This window comes from Suillus discolor (assembly GCF_016758755.1).
Source record: "Suillus discolor strain FC423 chromosome Unknown F5147scaffold_51, whole genome shotgun sequence".
Taxonomy (NCBI): Eukaryota; Fungi; Basidiomycota; class Agaricomycetes; order Boletales; family Suillaceae; genus Suillus; species Suillus discolor.
The window spans coordinates 214,378-238,751 of record NW_024541298.1 but is presented as its reverse complement, the minus strand read 5'-3'; the positions used below and the strand labels follow the sequence as shown (position 1 = coordinate 238,751).

Genomic DNA, 24,374 nt, shown 5'->3' with positions numbered 1-24,374 from the left:
AGGTCACTAACGATTAGATAGCTTCCAATCTGACCTCTGTATCTCTTGTGGTTGCTGACAGGCGGCTTATAGGTGAAGCAGCTTATCGCCTGTCACGTTGAGGATATGGACATTTAATCTTGATGTGTCCCTGCAGTCTTGTTGATACAATAGACCAATGTACATTTCTTCACATCGCTTCACGGATAAGAATAACCTAGACCAGGTGACACAATACCAACGTGCTCAGGAGAGCGCCACTTAACCGATACGAACATCCTGTGATAAGCGAAGAAACAGAGATATTTTTACTTGTCGTGGTAATTCAGATATAGTACCTGTAACCTAAACGGGTATTCAACGATATCCAGCTAGTTCGCTGAGTACAGCGGACTCACGTTCTAAATATTTAGAATATAGCATGTCTACTTCGTCTTCTTTGACGAGTTGGCTGCGAAACGGGGAGTTTCTGTAGCCAATTCGCTGGTCAACTGCGCAAAATCCACCTCATTCCGGCGAAAGATGTCTGCAATAATTGTGTCCACTTCCTCAGTGACAGGCATCGGAGTTCCATCTTTCGCGACGGTCTTGACCTGAATGACTTCCATCATCTGAGTAAACACATGTCGCTTGCCCATGGCAGTGAGTTTGCGCTAAAGTCGTCATAAGGGTGTGCAACATAAGACGATACTTCACGTACTTGAAGCTTTTCCATCATACCAGCTTGGCTCAAGGGGTTACTGACTTTCCCGTGCTCGATTACGGTCCAACCTTCCTTCATCTTCATCCATACGCTTAGCTCCCATGCATCTCTAGAGATCAGACCCTTTTTCTCCGCCTCGTCCGCAACCGCCATCGCCCGGAAGTCTATGGTCCACTCATCCCAAGGCATACCCCAAGTTGGCTGGTTGAATTCATCGGGATCGACGGCACGACGCAGAAGGTCATTCAGGTATGAATCCCTTTTTTCCAGGGATTGAGAAAGAATATTTGCAACGGTCGCTGAACTAGGTTTTCGGAAGACGATTTCAGATTTTGGGAACCCATGACGGTATCGTAGCTTTATGACGGCGATGAAGTTGTTGATCAAGGGCAGCAACACGGACAACAGAAATATGTCAAGGCACAGTTGACCTGCTAATGGCCAGTTCACCGCAGGAGGAGGGGCCTTGAATATCGGTGATATTTTCCCAAGGATAAACAGGACGCCGTAGCGGTAGAGAGCGCCGTATATGCGTTTGGCAAGTAGAAAAGACCATGCAAGATTGGCGCCTAGCATGAGGAGGAAGTGTTTCCTGCGATGGAAAGCTTGTCAAGTCTTCTCGTCTTCTCGCCCCAAGGTGCGACTTACTTTCTGCTTGACACCTCAGTGGTGTCGAGGTGGCTAACGAATACCTCAGTGTCGGAAGCATATTCGGATAGAAATGCGGCAACTGGGCTACCCTCGGTGACTCTATGAGCAGCTGGCATGATAACTTCGATCTTGTGGGTGATTAACCAACCTGAGCGCGTGAGCAGTGGTTACTGGGTGACTACACTGCAGTGGGAAGTAGGAGAATTAGGTAAGCATCTGTCGCTGATTGAGTCGAGTACGATGGGCTGCAGACGGATCCACAATTTCGTTGTCAAAATCAGCTACGTAGCTTCAAACTTCACGCCCCATGGTACGGAAAAGTACTGCGAGATACAATGATTGTGCAAATGAAAGTTGCTGCAGGGTCATTCTTCTAGTGCATCAGTCCAAAATGGAAGCTATATTCCCACGAATTATTTCCCACGCCTTAGCCTTATAACATTCGTGACGAAAATATTTTGATTTTCATCCTTCCACAATCAGAAACGCCAATGACGAGAAATGACGGTGCAGAGAGTTGAGTCGGACCCTATGCAGGGATCGCATTGACATCGCCCGTTCGGCACCACTCTCCTTGTTACATTTGTAAAGGGACGGGCTTCCACAACTCTGATGGCGGCTTTTGATTGTCACTGGGTCATCCTGAATCCTGATAACCAGTTCACGACTTCAGTTGGTATTTACTGTACATTCATCTATTCTAATACTCAGTTACGCTGTTAACAATCATCCATCTACCAGTGCTTCTTGTGTGTTGGGCACTGGTAGCCATTCGGTTCCTTGAACAAATATAGCTGATGATACTCTTCGGCATCATACCATCGCCCAGCTTCTTTGATTTCCGTCGCAATCGTTTGGCCCTTGAAATGTTCCTCTTGTACCTTCCGCGTGACATCCTCCGCTATCTTGCTCTGTTCAGGTGAATGTGTGAAAATTACAGAGCGATACTCTGCTCGACAATTAGCATATTGAACATGATGTCAAGGGAACAATCATACGAGTGCCCACGTCACCGCCCTGCCTATTCGGTGTAGTCGGGTCATGGGTGCGGTAGAAAAACTCTGGCGGCAGATTAGACTGATTTGATAGAACTGAAACTGCAACTCACCGACGAGCTCTCCGTACTGGATTATGGAAGGATCGAATTCAATTCTCAAGGCCTCAGCATGATTGGTTGTCCCAGTGCACACTTCTCTGTATGTCGGATTCTGAGCTTTCTCCAGCCCGCCGGTGTATCCGACGCTCGTCTTGAGGATGCCCCTGTTCTGCGAAGGAGGATACTCTTTCAGGAATATGTGTTCGACACCCCAAAAGCACCCCGCAGCGAATGTGGCAATCTCGCTTTGAGCACCTGTATCAATCAAGATTCGCGGTTGAATCCACGGCGCACACACTCAAATGAGTAATACTTGCCTGAAGATAAAGTGGCACGATAATGAGACGTATCAACTGCGTATGACATTGTAGGCCTGGCCAAAGAAAACAAGGCGGTACGGATGTGGTTGAGACGACTAAGCATCTAACTGACCAAGACTACGAGTTGGTGGTTCCTGGGAAGCATCAGACACCGGACTTCGTGCCGATCTATATCAATATTGGTGCTGTGCAATGATGTCATAGGGCACTAGAGAATGTGAACTCCTGGACCTCAATAACCCCGGGATCGTGTGGTATTCGACTTCAGGTTATGATAATATACAAATAAACCAATGTCCTGTGTCTAGTTCTACTACATAATATCTATCCGCAATAAATCATACCAGGGCACCCGACAGATGTTCCGTATGTTGCACCAGACACGCCCGAAATCGTGAAAACTGCGTTCACGATACCACCAATACCTTCTCCTGCAATAAAACCCGCTGCCACAGCGAAACAATACATCTGGTAGTTGTTGAAGAACCTATACGAGATGTCAGACTAAGCAATTAAAGTATCTAAAGAATTCATGAGACGCACATTCTCCTCCAGAAGAATGCAATAGTCGAGCCAGTAAACATTGCCATAGGGTACGTGCAGACGTCTGCAAAGTAAGCAAGACGGCCAATCACTGAGATACAGATCACATACTCATTATGAAGCCAATTCCAATAGCATTGAAGTTGCTTCGTTTCTACGTGAGATAAAGCAGGAGCACAATGGCAAATCGCTCACGGTATGAAGTCATGATATTTCGGAGGAACCACAGTATACTTCGCCACGACAGATAAGACGGCTATCAATCCAAGTGCGATGGCAGCATATCCAGAAGACGGTGGAATGGGCAACGTGCTCGAAGACACAGCAACGGCCACTGCACGCCATGACTGTACATCAGGCGCGGGGAAAGCGCACGTTGTGTAGCTCAAATCATTGATGCACGGGTAAGCAGTGGAAAACACGACGTAGAGACCAGCAGCCATGAAAATTGATACTACAGCTCCACAGAGTTGAGCTACGTAAACGGCCCTTGGGGACGCGCGGAGGAGGTGTGTCGTTTTGAGATCGCCAATCATATCCCCAGCTAAATAGCACGTCGACAAAATTTCAAAGGTGTTGATAATAAAACTGAGATACCTTGTTCCGCGGCACCTGTTTTATTCACGATATTCTAGCACCTGTCATGCCTGACGATTGATTTGCTTACCTAGCGTTAACATCCCCGAAAGCAAGTTCAGGAGCTCGCCTCGTTGGACGCTGTAGTTCCGACCCCTTCCCAATCCTCCGAAAATGAGCTGCGAGGCATTACCTGTCAGTAACGTTAGTGTCTGTGAACGAATCGACAACTCGACAAAGTTACCGATTGATGTGACGGGATTGATATTTGTCCGGCCAGAGCTTTCACAACCAATGAAACTGAACAAAAAAGAGAACACAATGGCTGTATGATACAAGGAAAGTATTAGCTTCTCCTCGTAATCAATCTAACAAGTCGATGACGTACCGAGGAGAGTAATACCGACGTTCTGTCCAAACTGAACGCCCATTACGACACATGTAACAATCGTACTGAGAACAAGCACAGAACCCCAGGCCCAGAAAGGCACGCGTTCATGCTCGGGTACAGGATCCACAATGTCGTCCACTACACCGTCTTTTGAAAATCGTTGCAGGATCATTCCGAAAGCGGAGCGCAATGCGGCATACAAAGACTTCCAATTGCATGCTACTTCTGCGAAACTTGCGCAGATAAGCATTAGTGTGCCGGGCCAGAGCAGCCAGTATCTCGGAGATGGATCGTTGATCGGATCTTGAAGAGTCCTGCTAACAGTGAGATTTTCATACCGAGGAAATAACAGACGACCCACATTCCCATATAATTCATGTATCCAGGTATAGATGGGTCTGCAGAGGTCCCGAAAGCCTGTCATGGGCGGTTCAATAGTGGTCAGTATGTAACGACATATGAAGAGTCTTGCACTGACTATTCCTCTGGCGACAATAATGGGACCCAAAACAGCCCAAGCGAGGAAACTCTGAATGTGCTAAGGTGTCAGCGGCGTATGCAGTCATAGTAATGACACATACTCCACCGATGAAACTATACGAGGCATTGATGCCCGTGAGCATCCCTGCGCCAATAAACGCGGGGGTCCACTCCCAAATCCATCCCTTTCGGCTGATAATCAGACAAATATTCCTAATGACGGGTGACATGCTCACCCAGCTCTCAGCGGCGATCACTGAACTCCACCCGATTCGATTCAGAGCGTAGAAAATGTGCCAATCCCAAAGCAATCCTGGAGCATACTCGCTGACCACCCGTAAAGAAATGGCAAAGAGGAAGGAGAAGAACAGTGCCTTGGTTTTCTTCTTTGCTGTCACTTCTGCGTTCTTGCCCGCATGCAAAGATTGAATCGTGTACGCAGCAGCCACGCCGGAAGGAAATACGAGCTTCAACTTCAAAATATAAAACTTCCTCAGCGGTTGAGTGAAGCTCAAACCAAAGAAGGCACAACAAATCGTGAAAGTGATTAGTCTGGCAAAGTCGTCTTTGGGATTAGCGCTCAGTAGCCCAAGTTGGTATGCGGCAGGAAAACCCGAGGTGAAGAGCAACCCGAGGCTTCCCGCTGACGTGGCGGCAGATTGACAAACATTGTTCTCTTTAGGCCCAAAATAGCCCCCGCCAAGAAACGTCGGTGCACTTCTTGAGAGCGGTTTCAAGATCGCGAAGCCTATGATCGAGCCGAACAACGACGCGCCAAATGTCCACCCCGTCTGCGTGAAAGGATGAGTGCATGGATTAATATATCAAAAGGATGACTAACTTTGAGACCCAGGTAGATGTTGCTGGCTGCGATGATGCCCCCCAAGATGCAGCCGACTAGTACAGCTCGAACAGTTAGCTGTTGATCCTCAATAGGGGCATCCGGATGCTCCGGAAATGGGTCATCTGTGTTTAAGAATTGCACATGCGGCTCTGACCCTTCAGAGTCACCAGACACGGATTTAATTTCTGCGGTGATGGCGCTCTTCTCTTCCGAGTAAGAAGATACGGAGTGTACATAGGCTATTTGATCCTGGTCTTGAGGAACTGCAGTCGCCATACTTGAACCACTAGGCAGACTGGGACTTGAGATTACCATTGCTCACAAAGGCGGCATATATATACTATCCTCGACTCGTCCATGCCGACGTACGAGACACGAGGTAAGGCTTATCAGTGAGAGGCACTTCGGTGATAAGCAGTATAATTGGATCAAGGAAAGTCAGCTGTAGAATCCTGCGGAAGCCCATCTGTTTATTTCTTTCCCGTGGCATCTGATTGACAGCATGAAATCAAAAAGTGCACATGCTCACCTGCTGCGGTGGTCCAAGATAGTTCTGTCAGCCAAAAGCGCTGAGCTTGCGATTGAAATATAACACGACCAACAAGTGAAATGAGATGAACCCCGTCTAAGAAATAATGTAGCGAATGAATATTCATCAAATTCATAACCCAGTATCAAAATTACATATCAGTACAACGCGACCGAGCGATAGGAGAACTGGTGCTTAACCGCAATATAGCCCCCCCGGACAGCCAACTGTCGTTCCGTACACAGCACCAGAAATTCCCGTAATCGTCAACACTGCATTCACGATACCACCCAAGCCCTCCCCAGCAATGAACCCAGCAGCTATAGCGAAGCAGTACATTTCATAGTGGCTGAAGAACCTGAACAGCCTGTGAACTTATCGAAATGCAGTTGGGAGAGATACTTACATTCTACGCCAGAAGAAAGCGATCGTCGAGCCGAAGAACATAGCCATGGGATAGGTGCATACATCTTTGAGGATGATAGCATTAGAAGTATTTAATGACCGAGTCAAAGTGTTCCTCACTCATGATAAAACCGATACCGATGGCATTAAAGTTCCTGAATGTCCAATTTATGAGGCTTCGTTTTGAGGCAAGATACCGAGAAACTTACGGAACCCAAATATGATATTTCGGCGGGACAACAGTATGCTTCACAACAACCGAAATCACAGCCGCGATGCCTAATCCTATTGCTGTATACCCTGACGATGGTGGGATGGGAAGGGTCGATGATGAGACCGCAACCCCAACTGCCTGTTGAATTGGTCAGCATGTGATTAAAGGTACAGTTTCATGAATAAAAACCCACCCTCCAAGATTGTACATCAGGTGTCGGGAAACTGCAAGTAGTGTAGGTGAGATCATTGATGCATGGATATGCAGTCGAGAAAACGATGTAGATACCAGCGGCCATGAAGATGGACACGATGGCACCAGTCAGCTGACCGCAAAAGACAGCTTTGGGGGACGCTCTGAGAAGATGGGTCGTTTTGAGATCGCTGATCATATCAGCGGCTATGCGACAAATGAGTATTTGTGAACGGCTCAAAGTATGGTCTACGGACCTTGCTCGGCAGCACCTAGGAAAGATGTGTGAGAAGCAGTGGTTCACAGAAGCATGATGCATACCTAAAGCAAGCATTCCCGATAACGAATTCAAGAGCTCGCCTCTCTGAACTGAGTATCCTTGCCCTTTGCCGATACCACCAAAAATTAGTTGAGAAGCATTGCCTTTTGAGATACATGTCAGTATAGGATCACAGGTTCCCAGATGCACTCACCAATGGATGTCACAGGATTAATATTGGTGCGGCCAGCACTCTCGCATCCAATGAAACTAAACACGAATGCGAAGACAATGGCTAGATTCTGACGTTCAAACACCGGTCATCATGAAGGAGTCGTGTCTTACCTAAAATTGTGATACCAACGTTCTGGCCATACTGAACACCCATGACAGAACATGTGATCACGATGCTAGCAACGAGCACACCGCCCCAGAGCCAGAATGGAACCTGGTCTTCAGGTGGTACAGGATCCACGATCTCTTCTTCATTGTTCTTTTCGTAGGAATGTCCGCTGAAACGTTCCGCGAGTGCACCTATCGCAAAACGCGCGGCCGAATAGATGGACTTCCAGTTGCAGGCAACTTCAGTGAAACTCGTGCAAAGTAGCATGAGTGTACCGGGCCAAACCTATACAGGATGGATGGATTGGATCTACAGTTTTGAGAAGATAGTCTCTTACCAGCCAGTATCGCGGCGACGGGTGATTAATGGGATCAGACAGAGACCTCCAGATGACTGGTTCAACTGAGATGAACTTGAACAAGGATGAAGATCACGCACATGGATGCATAATTCATCTGCCCAGGGATGGATGTATCTGCTGGAATACCGAAGGCCTGTGATCCTGTCAGATGGTCCGGTGAGTGAGGGGTTCTATGCATACCTTGCCCGTGTGAACAATAACAGGTCCTATGATAGCCCATGCAAGGAAGCTCTGCAGGCGTTATATAGGATAGGCATGCAGAACATAACACGGACTCACACCGCCCAAGAAACTGTATGATGAGTTGATTCCTGTGAGCATCCCTGCACCAATGAATGCTGGTGTCCATTCCCAAATCCACCCCTGCTGGACTTTAGAAGACAAGTATATCTCGTGGTACAGCACAGACTGACCCAACTCTCTGCGGCAATGATGTATTCCCACCCTACTCGATTGAGCGCATAAAATATATGCCAGTCCCAAAGGAGCCCAGGAGCATATTCGCTAACGACACGTAAAGTGATCGCAAAACAGAAAGAAATCAACAACGCCTTTGTCTTTTTCTTAGCGTCTGTCGCAGCGCTTTTGCCCACGTGGAGCGAGCGAATCGTGTACGCTGCGGCAACACCGGAAGGAAACACGAGCTTTAGCTTCAAAATATAGAACTTCCGCAACGGAATGGAAAATGCGAGACCAAAGAAAGCGCAGCAAATAGTAAACGTGAATAGCCGACCAATATCATCTCGAGGACTTGCACTGAGAAGACCAAGCTGGTATGCAGCAGGAAAGCCAGAAGTAAAAAGCAATCCAAGACTACCAGCAGCAGACGCTGCAGATTGACACACGGTATTTTCCTTGGGACCAAAATAGCCGCCCCCAAGCCAGCTCGGTGCTGCGGTAGAAAAGGGCTTGAGGATAGCAAAACCTGCAAATCAACAGTAAGTGACACTCGCGCCGTATCATATGAACAACCAAACCGAATATTGATCCAAATAATGATGCTCCGAAGGTCCACCCTGTCTACATACAGCTTCAGAATTCGAAGTTTCCCAAAGGATGTTTATAGACCTTCAAACCTAAATAAACGTTGCTTGCGGAGATAACTGCCCCGAGTAGGCAGCCGACGAGGAGAGCCCTGATGGTCAACTGTCTCTCTTCCACGGGAGAGTCGGGATCGAGGGGGAAAGGATCGTCGGTATTAATGAAACGTCCACCAGACACCAACTCTCCACTATCATCATCCTGAGAGTTGCGTTCGACAGTGGATATCTCATCTCCATTAATTGATGTAGAATACTTCTCCTTTATTTCTGGAGAAGCGGGGTCGCCAGGGTTGGAGATACCACTCTGGTGGATGCCGTTGGAAATCATGTCGCGCAGAGACGACGTTGGATCATGCTGATCCGAGCTTTTATGAAAACTCTTATCCGGCATGAGATTTTCAAAAGTCAGGTGCTTCCCCATCCTTGTGGATGTCATTGTCAAAGAAAATGTCTTGGCAAGTTGTATGTGCGGTACATTGCAATCAGTTTATTCATATCGTCGATAAGACTATTTTTGTTTCACCTGAAACGATGTGTGTCCGCGGCCTAGGTAAGCCTACCACATGGAACAGAGTTATGAATAGTGCTAAGTAGTGAAATTAAAGCCTATCAGCACGAATGAAATAAAGACAGGAAGGCCCAGGCACTCACTGTCACTGCGTCAACCAGCATCCGAGATGACCAGTACCACGATGCGTCAGATCCTGAAGATTATATTTCCTATACTTCAAGCTTCTAGTGACCGCCATGATAAGTGCGCAGTTTTGATATGAACCAAGATGACTACTGAAGCTTCAGAAGTTCAAGATGGAAATATTGTGTCGTGGTGTTAACCGAGTTGTGGGCTAAGTCGCTAAGTAGTCGGAATTAATGACTGATTTCAACAACAGCCTCTGAAGCATTATAGATCCTAGAATATCGCAATTTGTAGATCGAGGATTTGCATGACTTGATTCACACTTGTATGACTTCTGAAGTGCAAGGGAGTAACAGTTTGACTAGAGTCGGTGTTCATGATCATCGATCAATAGTATACGCCATTCTCGGACATAGCCGCGTGGATTTGTTGAAGCGGCGCCTGAAGACCTCGACCCGGAAATTCGCGAAGTTACTCTTTCGTGCAAAGTCTAACTGTAAAGTCGGTCGCGTCCATGTCTGTGACATCGTTTTTCTCGTCTTTCTTCAACACCGTGCACGGTGACGCACCGGAGGAGAAGCAGCCAGAAAACGAAACCAAGGAGGAGGAAGTCGCTGAGGCGGGGGAACCATCGAAAGAGTCTGAGGAAGAGGAAGTAGAAGCTGAGGACGTATGTCTCCATTCCGGATACAAATATCGTCTCCTCCCGTTGATGTTATTCCTGTCTATAGATTCACCCAGTCATTATAGAGGAGTGCAAAAACTCAGCAGCGTGCGCTTCTTTAACGAGACATTTCGAACACTGCCAGGAGAAAGTGCAATCTGGACAAGGCTTTAAAGGCGAGGACTGTGTGGAAGAACTGTGAGTTGGTATTTGAATATTGATACCTGCATAACGCTCATATACTGTGATCATAGATGTAGGTCACTTATGTTGTTATATACATGACATTCATATTGATTTTTCTTATTCCGACTACTTCATCTATAGTCCAGTAAGTCATCTTTTCTGCTCTCATTGGCATCCTCATTAACGGCATCATATACAGCCTGATGCACTGCGCCGATGTATGTATATTCTGTCTTCACCCTTGAGAGTTCTTGCATAACGTTTTACTTAGGCTTGTGCTGCACCAAAATTGTTCTCCAAGCTCAAGTAGACGCTAGGGTTAATACTACAGTGAGTCTTTCTGTTCAGTCTATTTCCAGCATCTGAATTATTTGTCCCTATAGTTACAATACACGCTATCGTTCTTGAGGAGCAATACCATTTATCTCTCCTGTCACTAAATCCTACTAAGGATCATGTATCAGTAGATGCGCCGACGTCATATTGCTGTCGGGGTGTTCTCTCGTTTGAACTGCACATTGTCATGCGGTCTTGGTTCCATTTATCCAGTTTAAGACCGTTGGTTTTGAGACTATGACCGACCTGTGGCCGATGGTGAAATTACAAAATCTGAACGATTTGTTTTTATTTATTTAAATATTCTTGTTTATTGTCCGTTGGGGCGAAGCCCTATGTTGGACAATACTCACGATAATGCACTTGATTTGTGCGTGTTCTCCGCTGTCCGAAGCCTTGTGTGGTTCCGGCTTCCGCGAAAATGGGCGGGACCTTCTTCAGGCGCCTGATATGGAAAGGAGTGGGGGTGCATCTTCTCCGGCTCGTCTACCTCTCCTCAATCTCCTTTTCCTTTGGGCCTCACGTCCCGGAACACCATGCCCGGTCTTCTCGTCCTTGCGATGAATGTAAGGGCTACCCTCATTCTTTTGCGTCCGCTCAGCAAATATTTGACGTTGCATTGTCGGGGCCCGACTTCTGCACGTAAGTACTTCTCAGTGGTTGGCGAATACTGGACAGACTAACGAGAAGTGACGGACTGATTCATCATGGTTTGTAGGTATTTGTTGAGTGGGACGTGATCGGTGTGAAATTGGAACAGTAGTGAGCTGTAGCGCCTAGGGAGCGTCTCGATCATTTTCACGAATCTTCCCGAGTGTGGAGGTGGATCGCGAGCGAAGTAGAGCGCGGCGTGATGAAATTTCCGTGATGGATTTCATGTCCTTGTTGAAGCGCGGCTGTAGTGTCAACTTGCTCGGCGGTAGCGCTCGGATCTCTCCCCGCCTTGGCAGGAGCAATTTGGTGGCAAACACCGCCTCACTGTGTACAGAAAGTGTATATTAGTTGTGCCGATATATCAGTTACGGTGATGTGTCTGGCCCGGATAATGTTATTCCATTCGGCAGAATGTGACGTTCAAGTCAAACAGTCAAAATTAGCGCAACATGCTGAAACACATCAAATGTAACCAATGGGTCTGACTAGAATCACCCGTATACTAGATGGAACAAGACTCTTATGACAATAATTCTGCTCGAACAAGAGCTTCATCAATTCCATGCATTCATAACATCACGCTTTACAAAATACTCGGGAATTTGATTCAGGCGTCAGGTGGTGCTGCAGCAGGTCCAGCATGCGCCCATCTGGACAGATTGCAATCCTCCTGAGCAGGGAACAGCCCGATCAGCGCACATATCCAAGCAGATCGTGCCGTCATTGGCGAGGGCCGCATTCACCCCAGCGACCGCGGCAAGGATGGCGAGGTAGATAGACTGAATAGGCTTCATGGTACCTGTTATAACAATGATTTAGTGATGGAGGTGAGTACTAAGAGATATTCACCAACAAAAGCTTGGCTGTGCGATGTACACAAATTTGCTATAACAAGTGTTAGAAGTGCTATATGTCGATTTAGCGATATTTGCATGATGTAGCGTAAGAGGGCTGCTCACTACGAAGGAAGCGTTTTTCACTGAGGCTTTTAGAATTCATCCGCATTGTATTTATATTCTTCTCGCTGTTAACGCTGAAGAAAATTTTACACCGGTGGCTGAGTCAAAGCAAACGTTTAGCGATGAGATAAAAGTGACAGGTTTATTGAATACCCGTGGAGGCATGTGTGCATTGAAGAACATTGTTCCGTTCAAACCGAAGGGGTAATGATGAGAAGGATAGTCACAAGGTCGAGAATGGGCGAGAACTCTTGGTTATACAGCAGTCGAGACTGTCATGTGCCTCGATATGAACACCATAAGCGTACTGAATATGTAGTAAATTCGCTGGAACTGTCACAAATGAAGCTGGCAATTAGCCCACTTGTTGCCACGCATGATTTATACGAAGACCTACAGTTGCAATTTGAGTGGCGGACTTCAGAGCTCTTCGAGGAATTCGTGCCACATGTGCGTGCGGAGTCTGAGCTGAGGCTGAGGCTATAAGTGCAAATTAGCTACAGTAAACAGTTCAAGCGGGATGTACGCGGTCTCGCGGAGTGACCTACAAATCCAATTCACTTAGTGCCAAATATTAATCCATACAGGAGAGTTCCACATGCAGCACACCGCTGCAAGATAACTTGAAAGAGGACTCTAGCCGTTCCTTTTAGAAGTATATCTTCGCGAGAATACATTCCCATAGCCGCAAGCGTACACTGTTGCAAGGTGCACCTCTTTCACATGTCTCAACAGTGCGCTCTCGTCAATTCCTGTCCGCAGTGCTTCCATCAGCACTCGACGCGCGATTCAGTTAAGCAACAAACTCCGTGGACTTCCCGCAAGTGGTATGACCACGAATCAGATACTAGAGAAACGTAATCCACCTCCTCGCCACACTCACACGCAAATGTCTGTTCGAGAGTACAAGCCTCTTCCTGCAAGCGAGGATTAGGCGCAGTAATAGCAGGGACAAAATACTGAGAGCTTACATGTGTGGGGTCAGTACTGTGGAGGATTCAGATCAAACGTTGGTCGAGAAGTTGTCACAATAGATCGACTTGTTGAAGAGCAAGCTTAGCGTGGAACGGTTCTCTTGTGAAACAATCAAGTTTATAAACATCAAATACAAATGCAAAAATAGTAGATGCAAGGCGCACGTTACTAGCACTGGCTACATCTGGTACTGGCATTGAGATTTGTGATGTTGATGCAGAATTTCTTTGTTTTTGCATTCTGCCAGGATCTCTAAGGCGGTAAGAGACAAAAGACGGATAAGACGACAAAACAAATATATATCAGCTCCTCGACCGGACTCCTGACCTCTTTGACGTCACGCCACCACTCCTCCTCAACAATGTCAAGGACACAATCATGCTCCTGAATCAATTGACATTTCCCAAAGCTCCAATTCGTCCTCATGCTGTAGCTCGACAGTGGCGGTAGCAAGCTCATCCCGGACGGCGTCCTCGACAACCTCGTGTCCCTCTCTTTCTTTGATTGCAGTGCGGCATCTCGGTTCTTCTACTTGAAGTCCAGGAAATTAATGTCAGATAAGAACTCCACCTTGAAGTTGGATGCCATGGGGTAGTACGACTACTACATAGTCCCGCGTGCAAGCCGAAATCTTGATTTCTGACATGGGGGAGACGTCTAACATTAGGTGACAAGGGCTGCTTCGAAAAGAGTTTCGTTAGCTGAGGGCTGAGGGCTGCTCTCTTATGATACGTATCATGTCTCACACTCGGGACTGGTTCATGGCCATCTCGACGGTTTCTTTGGAATGGTTCCCTTTGACAGAGAGAAAAAGTGTGTCGCGAGATGAGTCGCAAGGTTAAAACATGATATTATTGTTTGTTGTATCATAGTAGCGGACAACTTGCTTACTTGAAAATATGGTCATGGCAAGGGGAAGCCGAGCCGAAGGTTCGGCGGGAGCTTTCCAAGGGGTCGAGGTTTGGGGGTCGCAAAACCATACCAGGGGTAGCCTCCTGCGTACTACGTAGCTTCTGGCGATTGCACTCCAACATGCAGTGTCCCTTCTCAAGGTGAGTCTGTGCTCCAGTTCATGCACTAATAGTGTGTCTAAATAACTTCATTGGGTCTATCATACAGACATTCTCGACAAAAGATTCCCATTCTTCCCGAAGAACAAGTGTGTTGCTATGGTGCTACTGCGTTATTAGACACCTTACCTTTTCCAGGAACAAAGTGGACGGTCCGAGTCTGGGAGTATCCTGCCGCACTGCTACAGTGCATGGTCCTCCATTGGCAATGAATCCTGCGGGACCCCCACAGGAATTCATTGCCAATGCAGCGGTCATGTAGTAGTACTACTGATCTTGCAGTGTGTGACTTCTACTTGGCATTCAAATGGAGATAACCTGGAGAATTTTGCACCAATTATTTCGCGGCTAGCAGCTGTGAGTCACACAGTGAGTTCTTTTTAATCTGTTGCCTTCTTTGCTCGCTCTCAAGCACAATTTTCATTGGCTATTGACCCACTGTTAATATTATACATGCCATACTTCAGACCGATCTCATTCCCACTTCTCAGCGCAGCCACTTTTGCTACAAGAACGTTGGACCGATCTCATTCGCCCACTGTACGTTTTCCAATCTCATCCTCAGCACACTCCCATGCCACCATGGCTACTCACCGCATACTCAAACAGTTTTCCATCTTACCACCTCAGCACACTCCCGTGCCACCATGGCTACTCACCGTGTACTCGAACAGTTCCATCTTACCAGAGAGGCATTTGACTGGGTCATTGGTGAAGTGGAAGCCAATCTCGTCCTCAGCACACTCCCATGCCACCATGGCCACTCACCGCATACTCGAACAGTTCCATCTTACCACCTCAGCACACTCCCATGCCACCATGGCTACTCACCGCATACTCGAACAGTTCCATCTTACCACCTCAGCACACTCCCATGCCACCATGGCTACTCACCGCGTACTCGAACAGTTCCATCTTACCAGAGAGGCATTTGACTGGGTCATTGGTGAAGTGGAAGCCAATCTCGTCCTCAGCACACTCCCATGCCACCATGGCCACTCACCGCATACTCGAACAGTTCCATCTTACCACCTCAGCACACTCCCATGCCACCATGGCTACTCACCGCATACTCGAACAGTTCCATCTTACCACCTCAGCACACTCCCATGCCACCATGGCTACTCACCGCGTACTCGAACAGTTCCATCTTACCAGAGAGGCATTTGACTGGGTCATTGGTGAAGTGGAAGCCAAGTTCAACCAGTCATTAGTGAACCCGGGAGAGATGTATGGCACACTTGCTACAACAATATCCTGGGTTTCATCAGCAATGCGCCGATCATGAGCGGGGAGCTGCCAGGGCACATCCAAGTCGATTCCCACTGTTAATATTATACATGCCATACTAATACTTACAAAAACTTCTTCAGATCAATCTCATTCCCCTGCTGTACGTTTTCCAATCTCGTCCTCAGCACACTCTAGTGCAGCCTTCTGCATAGCCTTCACAACTTCACTGACTTCCGTAAAGGTACCTACATTCTTGTATACATTTTGTATGATATGCGCTTGAAAACCTGTAGCATCTGCAAGCTGTTGAACTTGGTAGTCGAAGCCAATCTGTGCAAAGTCTCCAATATCACAGATATGAATTTCAGAATTGAAAAATGCAACAACATCAGTGTCGGAAGGTGCAGTAGTCTTTTGGAGCTGGGTTTCCTGGGATTGCGGCTGAGAGGGATTGCCTGCACTTTGTGGCTGAGAGAGATTGCCTGCACGAGTTTTGACTTGCCATTGAGATGACTGACAGTGCAGATGTACAGGCATTATATATTTGCGTATGGTAACTAACAAGGGGTCAGTGGCAGTCCGAAGTTCAGTAAGATTTCGTATTTGCAAGTAGTAGTATACTATACACACCCTTAAAGCAGTGCAGTGAATATCGGCAACTTGAATGCTAATAAACTCTTGACGGCAAACTGTATAAGCCAGTCACGCAAATGAATCTGGATTGGGCTAGCAGTAATTGGGTACAGAAAATCTAGCGGTTAGAGTGGTTGTGGTAGTGATTTAAAAATTCAGCCCCCCTAAATGAGTGGCTGCCTCCGATCTCTTTATACTCCGTCTCTCACTGTCAGCAGTGCTACTGCAGACATGTCTGTCTTTGAGCTGAGATCAGTCCTGATGCTCCTCAAAAACTCGACGGCCATTCCACCCCTCGAGAAAAATTTGTTCGAGAAACGCTGGGCTGCCAGTGTGAGTCCAACATGCTGCCAGTGAGACATAGAGACAATACTTACTGACACAACATAATGATACTAGGTAGAAAAACGTGTTGCTGCATGGAAAGACTCACGCAGCCATAAGTGCAATCCTCGGCCAGAGTTCCAGTTAAAGTGGGAGGCTGAAGTCGTTGAGTATGTCCAGTGTGTATGGGACAAGACCCGCACACGATCGAAGAAGAACGAGCTGAACACACTGGCCTTTGGCATCCCATTGTTGGGCCCACAATTTTTGCCACCAATGTATCTGCACAGTCATAAGCGTCCAGGTGGAGGACCAGTCGAACCTACTGCACAGTACCTCAAGCCATTAAACATTATTCACCCATTTTATTTCCTGCAGCTTGCACAATGCCCTCGTTGTGGCTCACATGACAGTGTCATCTGGGAGGGCTGGACGAGTACAGGAGCGCGGGAGCTCCATGGCCTGTGCTATGAAGAAATGGCCCTAGGTACACAGCTGCGGTGCAATATCTGCAAGGAAAAGTCAGCGAAGGGACCACCCACAACCGGAAACTCACAGGGACTTGGAAAATCATTAGAGATTGAAGGCTACTGTTTTGCAACAACAAGCGCAGCATATTGGAAGTCATGGGAGCATTGGAAAATTCCTTGTGAGCATCACATGTCAGAGATTAGTTGTGTCAACATGCACCTGACACATGTTGACAAACAGGTGGCATCCCAGTCTTCTTCCATTGTTGTGCTCTGACACGTGAGCTTTTTGACTTGCTGGTGGAGCTACGACCATCAACAACCTCAGCAGGACTGGAGGAACGAGTCAAACAGTGAGTAGTTGTATGCTCCGGACTATTCAACCTTGCTTACCTTATTGGGTGTTCACAAGAACTCCACCTGCTGGAACACAAGCACCGAATGCTCAAATACTTGGAGGAGGTTTCTAGGCAGCCCAAGGCAAATAACATTGTCAACTACTTTACTGGCAGTAAGAGTTGCAGTAGTCAGACTCAAGTTCTCCAGGAATTCTCGGACCCTAGCAACTCACTTGGCTATGCTGACAAATGGATCTCGGACGAGGTCATTACTGAAGTCTTTGTTGATTTCACTGCCCGTACGAGGCAGAAGGAGAGTGAGTTATACTTGAAGACGCTATCAGGTACATTTTCATATGCTCTTGTCAATTCTGACTTACCTGAACGTAACACTAGCCATATGCGGTTCACTCAATAACACATTTAAAGCTGCAAGCAAAGCAACGCTCACCAACAAAGATCGCCAAAAACTGAGAGTGTTGAAGGGTGGTATCTTGAGTGTGCTGAATGAGGATAATCAGATCGTGTCATGGGTAAGTTCCAAGTCATTGGATAATAACTCAGCCACTGACTTCCCTTGGTTCATTGCAACTACTATTGTAGCGCTTCTGCCAGACTCGCACTAATGCTGAGATAACCGAACTTCTCCAAGGTCTCAAGTGTCATCATGAGCTTCTCGACATTCCCCAGCCCAAGATGATGGTGGCAGACAATTGCTGCCAAGTTCGGAAGGCTGTGACTGCTGCAATGCCAGAGACCGATTCAAAACTTGATGTCTGGCATTTTGGTGCGAGGTGAGTAGTGCCGAGTCTCTTTATTTTTGATTTATACTACATGTTAATGGGATTGACAGGTATATTGCGGCCATGCTCCACTCTAGCAAAAGCCCATATCGAGCTGCTGTTGCTGCTGACATCATAGGTGCAATACTTGAGAAGCATGCTGAACATGGTCGACCTGCAGAATATTGGGACCGAGAGGAACAGGAACAGAGACTTGTTGTTGCGTTTGACAAGTGGGCAGACAAAGGTGTCTGGTCTGCAGCTGCACAGAAGGTAAGTAGTATGGAACTGCCAGACTCTGAAACAGGTACTACTGATGCTACGGGCAGGTTCATCAAGAACAATTGAAGCATGTTCGCAATGGCTGTCTCGAGCGCAACATCAAAGGGATCAGGGCCGATGGCAGCCGAATTGAAGGGTCCCATAAAGGCTGGAATTCACTTCAGCGTGCACAGCCAAGCGGCATCATAATGCTTAGTGCTCTTGGTCACGACTTTGTTCTCCGTCGTAATGTGAGAGTCGCATCCAGCAGATCTCATATGACACCGTTCATCAAGTTCACTCATGGTTCTCACCACCTCCAACTCTGCGACCACATTGCGAAGCTTCACAACACGCTGCAACAACAGAATCCCAGCTGCGAGCTCCTTGTCCTTCCTGAGCTACATGTTGTGGAATCAGGTGAAACTTTTGGGCTGGTCGTGTCTGACCTATATCATGACATTTGGGGGACTTTTAGTCAAGGAGGAGGATATTGAGGATGGGCCACTCGACACTTTCGATTCTGCCACTGATCCTCTCACAGGTGAGGAGGTGGACTTAGCTCTACAGGCCAGTCGCAACATTTTTGTCAATGAGTGGCAAATTGACCCCGCACTTCTTGAACTCCCCGCTGGAGCTTCCAAACCTTTGAGTTCAGCTTCTACTACGGCCGTGCCCCCTTCTCCAATGAAACGAAAGGTTTTGGACTCTGATGACCAGGGTGATGGCAACAGCACCACAAAAAAACTAAGGCTGATTTGTCAGGACAATGTTCTCCAGGTATGCAATGCTCCTCACTCATAGCAACTCCTAATTTATCACATTCAGCCAGGCATCTCTCAGCAATGTTCCCGGTACAGTGTCAAGTGCTGGGAAACTGGATGAGTACTTTTCCTCGGTGCGAGCTGCCAGGCATGGCAAGGAACGCAAATCCAACACTCTCCATCACAGCAGCATCGGAGACACGGCAGCCCTCCCTATCGATATATCTAGTTCAGACTTGGACTTGCCTCCTTCCACCAGCACCAGCATCAACAATTCGATCATGACCTCCTTCCCTTCCACCAGCGCTGGCATCAACAATTCGATCAACCCAAGAGCAGGCCAGACCCCCTCTCAGCGCCTTTTCTCCATTGCCACTGGTATTGATCCCCGCTCTTTGGCCATGCAAGACTCAGACGAATTTTACTTGTTCATGGACATGCGAGCCGAGTTCAAATGGCTCTCATACCAAATGACATCAAAGCGCTGGGCCTTGGCTACAGAGGAATATAACCTCCGTCTGGTGAAGAAAAAGGGTGAGTCAGTTGTCAGAAAGAATCCACAAGCTCTCCTCCGCGCACTGGGCGACATTGAGCCGAAGTTGATGAACAAGATCATCAAGGATGACTATACTTGTGAGCTTGTTCACCCTCTCCATCACCCTCTCGCTGCTTCTGACACTTGCCAAACACAGCGAAAAAAAACGACGAGTCCTTTTGGCGCCAGCATTGCTCTGTTGTGCCACTCGTGAAAAAAGAGCCAGGAAAAAAGGTAAATTGCTCGCATCAATCTATCCCATAACTATCTCCATGCTCATCATCATTGCTAGCCTCGAAAGCCGCAGACTTGCTCCCGCTGCCAGACCATCATGTACCCTGGTGCTGAAAACTCTCCCCTCAACCACAAGAAGGGTTATTGTGCCGATGGCGTCAAGCAAGTGTCAAAAGATGGTGGAGATGAGCTCCCTGCTTGGCCTCAACCACAAGGAATCTTCTCTGAGGGCCGTATTTTCCACCCCCACCCCTTCCTGTCAGCTGTTCAGCTGTATCTACGAGCATGTGTTCATGCAGGGGCCAGGAGATATGGACACGCTTGAGACTGAAGCCTTCGCCAAGTTGCTTGTCTCGCGCATGGAGGTCCATGACGACGGCACAGTCCTTTTCCGACTTTTCAAGGATTTTATCATCGACCCATCTACTCCCCGCGAGCGCATAGTCACTCACAACAACAATGAGTGGCTCATGATCAATTACCTCCAGCAGCAGTAGTTCCCACTGATTTTTTTTTCAAGTTGCTGTGAGCGTTTTTCGTTGCCTTCATCTGGGGAAAGTCGTTGATTTTTCATCCCTCACTCTGTAGTTCCCACTGATCTTTTTCAAGTTGCTTTGTGAGCGTTTTCGTCGCCTTCATCCTGGGGAAAAGTCGTTGATTTTCATTCCTCACTCAGTCTTATCGTGTCCGTGTGTGTTCGTATGCCTTCTGCGTTTCGTACGTCTCCGCAAACTAATTCAGAGTCTATTTCAAGTTGGTATTGCTTTGTGAGCGTTTTTTGTTGCCTTCCATCCTGGGGAAAGTCGTTGATTTTCGTTCCTTCCTCAGTCTTATCATGTTCGTATGCCTTCTGCGTTCGTACGTCTCCGCAAATTAATACAGAGTCTATTTGGTATCGAGTTGGGTACAGAGTGTAAGTCCATGCTGAGAGATGAAAACTTCAACGTCGACGTCAAACGTCACGTGACGTTCAAAACTCACGTGCTTTTCAAACGGTCCAAACGGTCTGTCGGTCTTTGAAAAAACGGTCGACCGTTTGTAAGCCAGCCCTTGCCATGGCGCAGCTGCCTAGTTTTGAGTCCGTACTTTGAGCCATCGAGGTAGCTAGCTGAGCGTAGATGGCCAAATAAATATTTCATTTCATGTACAGCGGAAGTGGGAACATCCACCACTATCTCAGCTACCAGCCAACCCCTCTCATTCTTGCGTCGAGTGAATCTGTCAGATTGTCCCAAGTGGGACTTTGTCGTGAGTGGTACTCTGGTTGGGAATAGGAAAGGCTGATATGACGAAAAGATAGGACCACTCACCGGCCAGTATCGAAGGATATCTCCTGGATACGTCGTCTTGAAGCTGTCCTGTGAGTCAGGATAGAAACCTCTCGTGAGCAATCCCTCTGGGCATTTCTATTGACATGCCAAAGTCAGGTGAAAGCAGATAAGCCAGTGAAACCACCCACTTCTGAAGCAACGATCTACTCTCGCGCATATACTAGTCAACAATTCCCTTGATCGAGATCCTCGAGCGCCCATCATGTCTTGTACTGCTGCTAATGTGAAAAAGACGTTGGCAGTAACCCCCTGCAAGACGATGCGAGGCCATACTGGCACAGTTAGAGGCGTTGCGCACCTGCCCGGTGGGCATCACATCATCACATGTTCGGCCGACGGCTCACTTCGACTATGGGACCTAAAGAGCGGTGCACAGATAGGTAGCGAGTGGCGAGATGATGGGGATGAGGTAGCAATAATTGAGATGTCGTTGTCTCCAACTGGCAAGACTATTGCCAGCGGAAGCAGTAACGGGACAGTGAGGTTATGGGATGTCGAGACGGGGAAGGTTGTCGTCAAATGGAAAGGACACGCTTCTTTTGTGGGTCCAGTGTGCTGGAGTCCAAATGGTGGGCGAGTTGTGAGCGGATCAAACGACGGGACGGCAAGAGTGTGGGATGTGAAGAGCGGCAAACCAGTCAAAGGTCTGAATCCAATAGAGACAGGACACCTGTCGGTATACGCGGTAAGATACTCACCCAAGGCATCAATGATTGCAACAGGAGGTTGCGACGAATCTGGAATCCAAATCTGGGACGCGAAGACGGGCGAGCTGCTGTCTACGATCGAACTCGATCAATCAGTTTGGTCCTTAACCTGGACATCGGATGAAAAGAAGTTTATTGCCGGGGTTGAGGACTCAATCAAGATATTTGATACTACCACATGGCAGCAGATCGCTGTTCTGGAGGGTCACACAAATGTTGTCTACTCCCTCACTTTATTTCCCAACGACCGCCTCCTTGCGAGTACATCTTGGGATAAGACAGCGCGTCTCTGGAATCTTGAGACAAACCTCCAAATCGGGCCATCTCTTCAACACAAAACTGACGTCACTTGTGCGGCCTTCTCCGCTGATGGAAAGCTGCTATCCACTGCAGGTTGGCAGGATAAAAACGCGCACACATGGGACATCCAAGACATCCTCAAAACAGCTGGCCTAGAAGACCTCCTGTCTGTACCTGATGTGAGTCCCAACCTGACTCCCACTCGCTATCTCATTCCCAATGGCTATCAGGCACAGAAATCTGAACTCAAAAAGAAGGTATGTATCATCTTGTGACTTTTCAAGAATCAAACACGCTAATGTCCTTCACGCACAAGCTATCAGGTGTACGCTGTGTCTTTTTCTGACCTTGATATTGATCCTGATATCGGCATTCCAGGCTAATGCTACGCGACGTCCACCCATTCGTCCAGCCCCACGTCAAGTGCCACCAGGTTTCTTCGATAACGTGCAAGGCAGTGGTCCTGTGCGTACCATCATTCACCGGCACTACCTGCTCTGATTGCCATATTTTCAGTCTTCTACTACCCGCCGTCTCCATCCTGATCCCTCTCTACATCGCGGCCGCAGTGCTTTTGCACTGTCCTGGGGATCACGTCCACGCGCGCTTCTCGCTGGCCTTTCCTCACCTTTCCATCGTTCCCCACCCAACACCGATGTACTAGACGAACCTCAGCAACGTCCACTGGGACCTGGTACCTCCTCTCGTCGCAGTCCTTCTGTTGATGTTCCTGCACTAGATGACAAGAAGGTGTGTCGTTTTGGGGATGTGTTATCAATCGATGGCGTCTCAAGTTTCATCTGCAGGCACTGTATGTTGCTCGGCGGCCAGAACGAGCTAGTGACAAAGCAAAACGTGTCGACACCTCCAAATGGTGGGCTCGTGTTGTGCTATTCCTCTGCTGTGCGTCTCCGTCCAACGATGACGGTCATTGATGGTGTTAGAATATGGATGATAATATTCATATCGATACTCTCCTTTTGTTATCTTTCAGCGTTTCTGTTATCATTAATGACAATCATTGACGCCTCGCGTGCTAATTTGTCTGTAAAGTGACAAGTCGATTTGCACGCCAGTTGGCGAGGACTGTCTCGCTCGGAGGAACTCATTATGACTTGATCTCACTAATCTATCCAGTACATTTCATGCACGTGCTTAATTCATCCCTCGAGCACTAGACTCTGTTGTATGTGGATGCTTCTCGGAAGAATGCGAGACGGTCTACTCGCCCATTCAGAGGTGCAATGTCAGAACGCCCTGCAACGCACCAACCCTCCCGCGGATTTAATTTATTTCCAACATGAGGGGTTCGCTCGTTTCCAGCTGAGTCAGGATTAGGTCAAGTATTCCTTTTCGGATGTTCACAACTTCGCCTTACTCTTCGGGGCGTTGATGGGCGTTATGCATACAACGTCATCACTCACCACTCTATGCCTTCCTGAAGTCATCACCAACGAGACAAAGTCTGCATGGATGCAGTACGTGTCTGCGACATTATTCACCATCGTATTCTGACTGTCATCATATTCATACGTCCATTGATTAATTTATGTTGTTGTCTAGATTCTTTTGTGTTCCCTACTTCATGCCGCTGTTCAGTCGTCTTTATGCACTCGACTTAGCAAGGCCGCCCATCTGACCACTTGAGCACTCACTTTCAGCCTCATAATTTAGTTTGTTTCATTTCTTGTATCGTATGCGGCTGATTGGTCTTGAACAGGACAGGATTTTTGAAGTGTATGTGAAGTTGACGATTTACTATCGCAGTGGCCGGCCCGGGTCGAGCAACTTTGAAACGGTAAGACCCAGAATTTCAGCGAGCAGGATTGCGTCAAGGCCTTCCTTGCTAGCACAAAATTCATAGAGAAAGATTTTAATGCCAGCCAAAAGAGTGCTGCTACCACCGATGTCCCATGCGAACTCTTCCTCAGAAAGGGTAGCTACAAACGAGTATGTGATTTTTCGTCCCCCTTCGAGAACGCACTCCACACCACGTCATTAGGCTTTCAAGCTTGTGGAGCGCAGTATTCAGTTCGCTCATACCCTTACGTT

The 24,374-nt window shown here is 47.6% G+C and overlaps 9 protein-coding genes across 9 annotated transcripts; 5 read left to right on the top strand and 4 right to left on the bottom strand.

Annotated features, from left to right (window-relative positions):
- Positions 1 to 181: 181 nt before the first annotated feature.
- Positions 182 to 1,682, bottom strand: F5147DRAFT_709392 (uncharacterized protein). The gene is made up of 4 exons (XM_041438193.1): positions 1,331 to 1,682; positions 680 to 1,274; positions 378 to 632; positions 182 to 324 (listed from the first exon to the last, which is right to left on the bottom strand). The coding sequence occupies exons 1-3, from the start codon at positions 1,447 to 1,449 to the stop codon at positions 405 to 407; spliced, it is 942 nt and encodes a 313-aa protein (XP_041289852.1). The 5' UTR covers positions 1,450 to 1,682; the 3' UTR covers positions 182 to 324; positions 378 to 404.
- A 127-nt stretch (positions 1,683 to 1,809) lies between these two features.
- F5147DRAFT_709386 (peptide methionine sulfoxide reductase MsrA) lies at positions 1,810 to 2,884 on the bottom strand. The gene is made up of 4 exons (XM_041438192.1): positions 2,747 to 2,884; positions 2,442 to 2,684; positions 2,332 to 2,394; positions 1,810 to 2,282 (listed from the first exon to the last, which is right to left on the bottom strand). Exons 1-4 carry the CDS (start codon positions 2,850 to 2,852, stop codon positions 2,068 to 2,070), a joined length of 627 nt encoding a protein of 208 aa, XP_041289851.1. The 5' UTR covers positions 2,853 to 2,884; the 3' UTR covers positions 1,810 to 2,067.
- Positions 2,885 to 3,046: 162 nt separating this feature from the next.
- F5147DRAFT_839051 (OPT oligopeptide transporter protein-domain-containing protein) lies at positions 3,047 to 6,220 on the bottom strand. The gene is made up of 14 exons (XM_041444190.1): positions 6,113 to 6,220; positions 5,581 to 6,049; positions 4,976 to 5,530; positions 4,841 to 4,924; positions 4,738 to 4,788; positions 4,621 to 4,676; positions 4,257 to 4,573; positions 4,113 to 4,193; positions 3,960 to 4,061; positions 3,890 to 3,904; positions 3,488 to 3,836; positions 3,404 to 3,438; positions 3,293 to 3,356; positions 3,047 to 3,236 (listed from the first exon to the last, which is right to left on the bottom strand). Exons 2-14 carry the CDS (start codon positions 5,896 to 5,898, stop codon positions 3,074 to 3,076), a joined length of 2,190 nt encoding a protein of 729 aa, XP_041289850.1. The 5' UTR covers positions 5,899 to 6,049; positions 6,113 to 6,220; the 3' UTR covers positions 3,047 to 3,073.
- F5147DRAFT_709382 (OPT oligopeptide transporter protein-domain-containing protein) lies at positions 6,210 to 9,576 on the bottom strand. Its single transcript, XM_041438191.1, has 16 exons — positions 8,955 to 9,576; positions 8,864 to 8,906; positions 8,300 to 8,811; positions 8,166 to 8,249; positions 8,067 to 8,117; positions 7,964 to 8,019; positions 7,863 to 7,908; positions 7,528 to 7,810; positions 7,397 to 7,477; positions 7,245 to 7,346; positions 7,181 to 7,195; positions 6,925 to 7,130; positions 6,727 to 6,869; positions 6,638 to 6,672; positions 6,519 to 6,582; positions 6,210 to 6,470 (listed from the first exon to the last, which is right to left on the bottom strand). Exons 1-16 carry the CDS (start codon positions 9,363 to 9,365, stop codon positions 6,308 to 6,310), a joined length of 2,295 nt encoding a protein of 764 aa, XP_041289849.1. The 5' UTR covers positions 9,366 to 9,576; the 3' UTR covers positions 6,210 to 6,307.
- A 463-nt stretch (positions 9,577 to 10,039) lies between these two features.
- Positions 10,040 to 11,113, top strand: F5147DRAFT_709374 (Non-heme 11 kDa protein of cytochrome bc1 complex). Its single transcript, XM_041438190.1, has 6 exons — positions 10,040 to 10,236; positions 10,298 to 10,320; positions 10,357 to 10,428; positions 10,616 to 10,634; positions 10,688 to 10,746; positions 10,800 to 11,113. Exons 1-5 carry the CDS (start codon positions 10,081 to 10,083, stop codon positions 10,724 to 10,726), a joined length of 309 nt encoding a protein of 102 aa, XP_041289848.1. The 5' UTR covers positions 10,040 to 10,080; the 3' UTR covers positions 10,727 to 10,746; positions 10,800 to 11,113.
- A 3,879-nt stretch (positions 11,114 to 14,992) lies between these two features.
- On the top strand, positions 14,993 to 15,698 carry F5147DRAFT_812349 (uncharacterized protein; the record flags this gene model as incomplete). Its single annotated transcript, XM_041443471.1, has 2 exons — positions 14,993 to 15,376; positions 15,429 to 15,698. 2 exons carry the CDS (start codon positions 14,993 to 14,995, stop codon positions 15,696 to 15,698), a joined length of 654 nt encoding a protein of 217 aa, XP_041289847.1.
- Positions 15,699 to 19,568: 3,870 nt separating this feature from the next.
- F5147DRAFT_548300 (uncharacterized protein) lies at positions 19,569 to 19,844 on the top strand (the record flags this gene model as incomplete). The annotated part of the gene is made up of 1 exon (XM_041430359.1): positions 19,569 to 19,844. A coding segment is annotated over one exon (276 nt), but the record flags the coding sequence as incomplete, so codon positions are not given.
- A 62-nt stretch (positions 19,845 to 19,906) lies between these two features.
- Positions 19,907 to 20,309, top strand: F5147DRAFT_581603 (uncharacterized protein; the record flags this gene model as incomplete). Its single annotated transcript, XM_041431606.1, has 2 exons — positions 19,907 to 19,984; positions 20,043 to 20,309. Coding segments are annotated over 2 exons (345 nt in total), but the record flags the coding sequence as incomplete, so codon positions are not given.
- Positions 20,310 to 21,517: 1,208 nt separating this feature from the next.
- On the top strand, positions 21,518 to 23,257 carry F5147DRAFT_776714 (WD40-repeat-containing domain protein; the record flags this gene model as incomplete). Its single annotated transcript, XM_041441885.1, has 5 exons — positions 21,518 to 22,579; positions 22,639 to 22,647; positions 22,701 to 22,787; positions 22,839 to 23,072; positions 23,129 to 23,257. The coding sequence occupies 5 exons, from the start codon at positions 21,518 to 21,520 to the stop codon at positions 23,255 to 23,257; spliced, it is 1,521 nt and encodes a 506-aa protein (XP_041289844.1).
- Positions 23,258 to 24,374: the final 1,117 nt, after the last annotated feature.

Bases quoted from the DNA above. Each gene is read 5' to 3' on its own strand.
- F5147DRAFT_709392 (XM_041438193.1), bottom strand. From the start codon at position 1,449: ATGCCAGCTGCTCATAGAGTCACCGAGGGTAGCCCAGTTGCCGCATTT. The intron at 1,275-1,330 runs GTAAGTCGCACC...TTTCCATCGCAG, and splicing joins ACTGAGGTGTCAAGCAGAAA to GAAACACTTCCTCCTCATGC. The intron at 633-679 runs GTACGTGAAGTA...TGACGACTTTAG, and splicing joins GTATGATGGAAAAGCTTCAA to CGCAAACTCACTGCCATGGG.
- F5147DRAFT_709386 (XM_041438192.1), bottom strand. From the start codon at position 2,852: ATGCTTAGTCGTCTCAACCACATCCGTACCGCCTTGTTTTCTTTGGCC. The intron at 2,685-2,746 runs GCAAGTATTACT...TGATTGATACAG, and splicing joins TCGTGCCACTTTATCTTCAG to GTGCTCAAAGCGAGATTGCC. The intron at 2,283-2,331 runs GTATGATTGTTC...ATTGTCGAGCAG, and splicing joins GGGCGGTGACGTGGGCACTC to AGTATCGCTCTGTAATTTTC.
- F5147DRAFT_839051 (XM_041444190.1), bottom strand. From the start codon at position 5,898: ATGGTAATCTCAAGTCCCAGTCTGCCTAGTGGTTCAAGTATGGCGACT. The intron at 4,925-4,975 runs GTGAGCATGTCA...ATCAGCCGAAAG, and splicing joins TGATCGCCGCTGAGAGCTGG to GGATGGATTTGGGAGTGGAC. The intron at 4,574-4,620 runs GTGGGTCGTCTG...CACTGTTAGCAG, and splicing joins TACATGAATTATATGGGAAT to GACTCTTCAAGATCCGATCA.
- F5147DRAFT_709382 (XM_041438191.1), bottom strand. From the start codon at position 9,365: ATGACATCCACAAGGATGGGGAAGCACCTGACTTTTGAAAATCTCATG. The intron at 8,812-8,863 runs GTTTGGTTGTTC...GTTGATTTGCAG, and splicing joins ATTATTTGGATCAATATTCG to GTTTTGCTATCCTCAAGCCC. The intron at 8,250-8,299 runs GTCAGTCTGTGC...AAAGTCCAGCAG, and splicing joins TCATTGCCGCAGAGAGTTGG to GGGTGGATTTGGGAATGGAC.
- F5147DRAFT_709374 (XM_041438190.1), top strand. From the start codon at position 10,081: ATGTCTGTGACATCGTTTTTCTCGTCTTTCTTCAACACCGTGCACGGT. The intron at 10,237-10,297 runs GTATGTCTCCAT...TCCTGTCTATAG, and splicing joins AGGAAGTAGAAGCTGAGGAC to ATTCACCCAGTCATTATAGA. The intron at 10,321-10,356 runs GTGCAAAAACTC...TTCTTTAACGAG, and splicing joins CACCCAGTCATTATAGAGGA to ACATTTCGAACACTGCCAGG.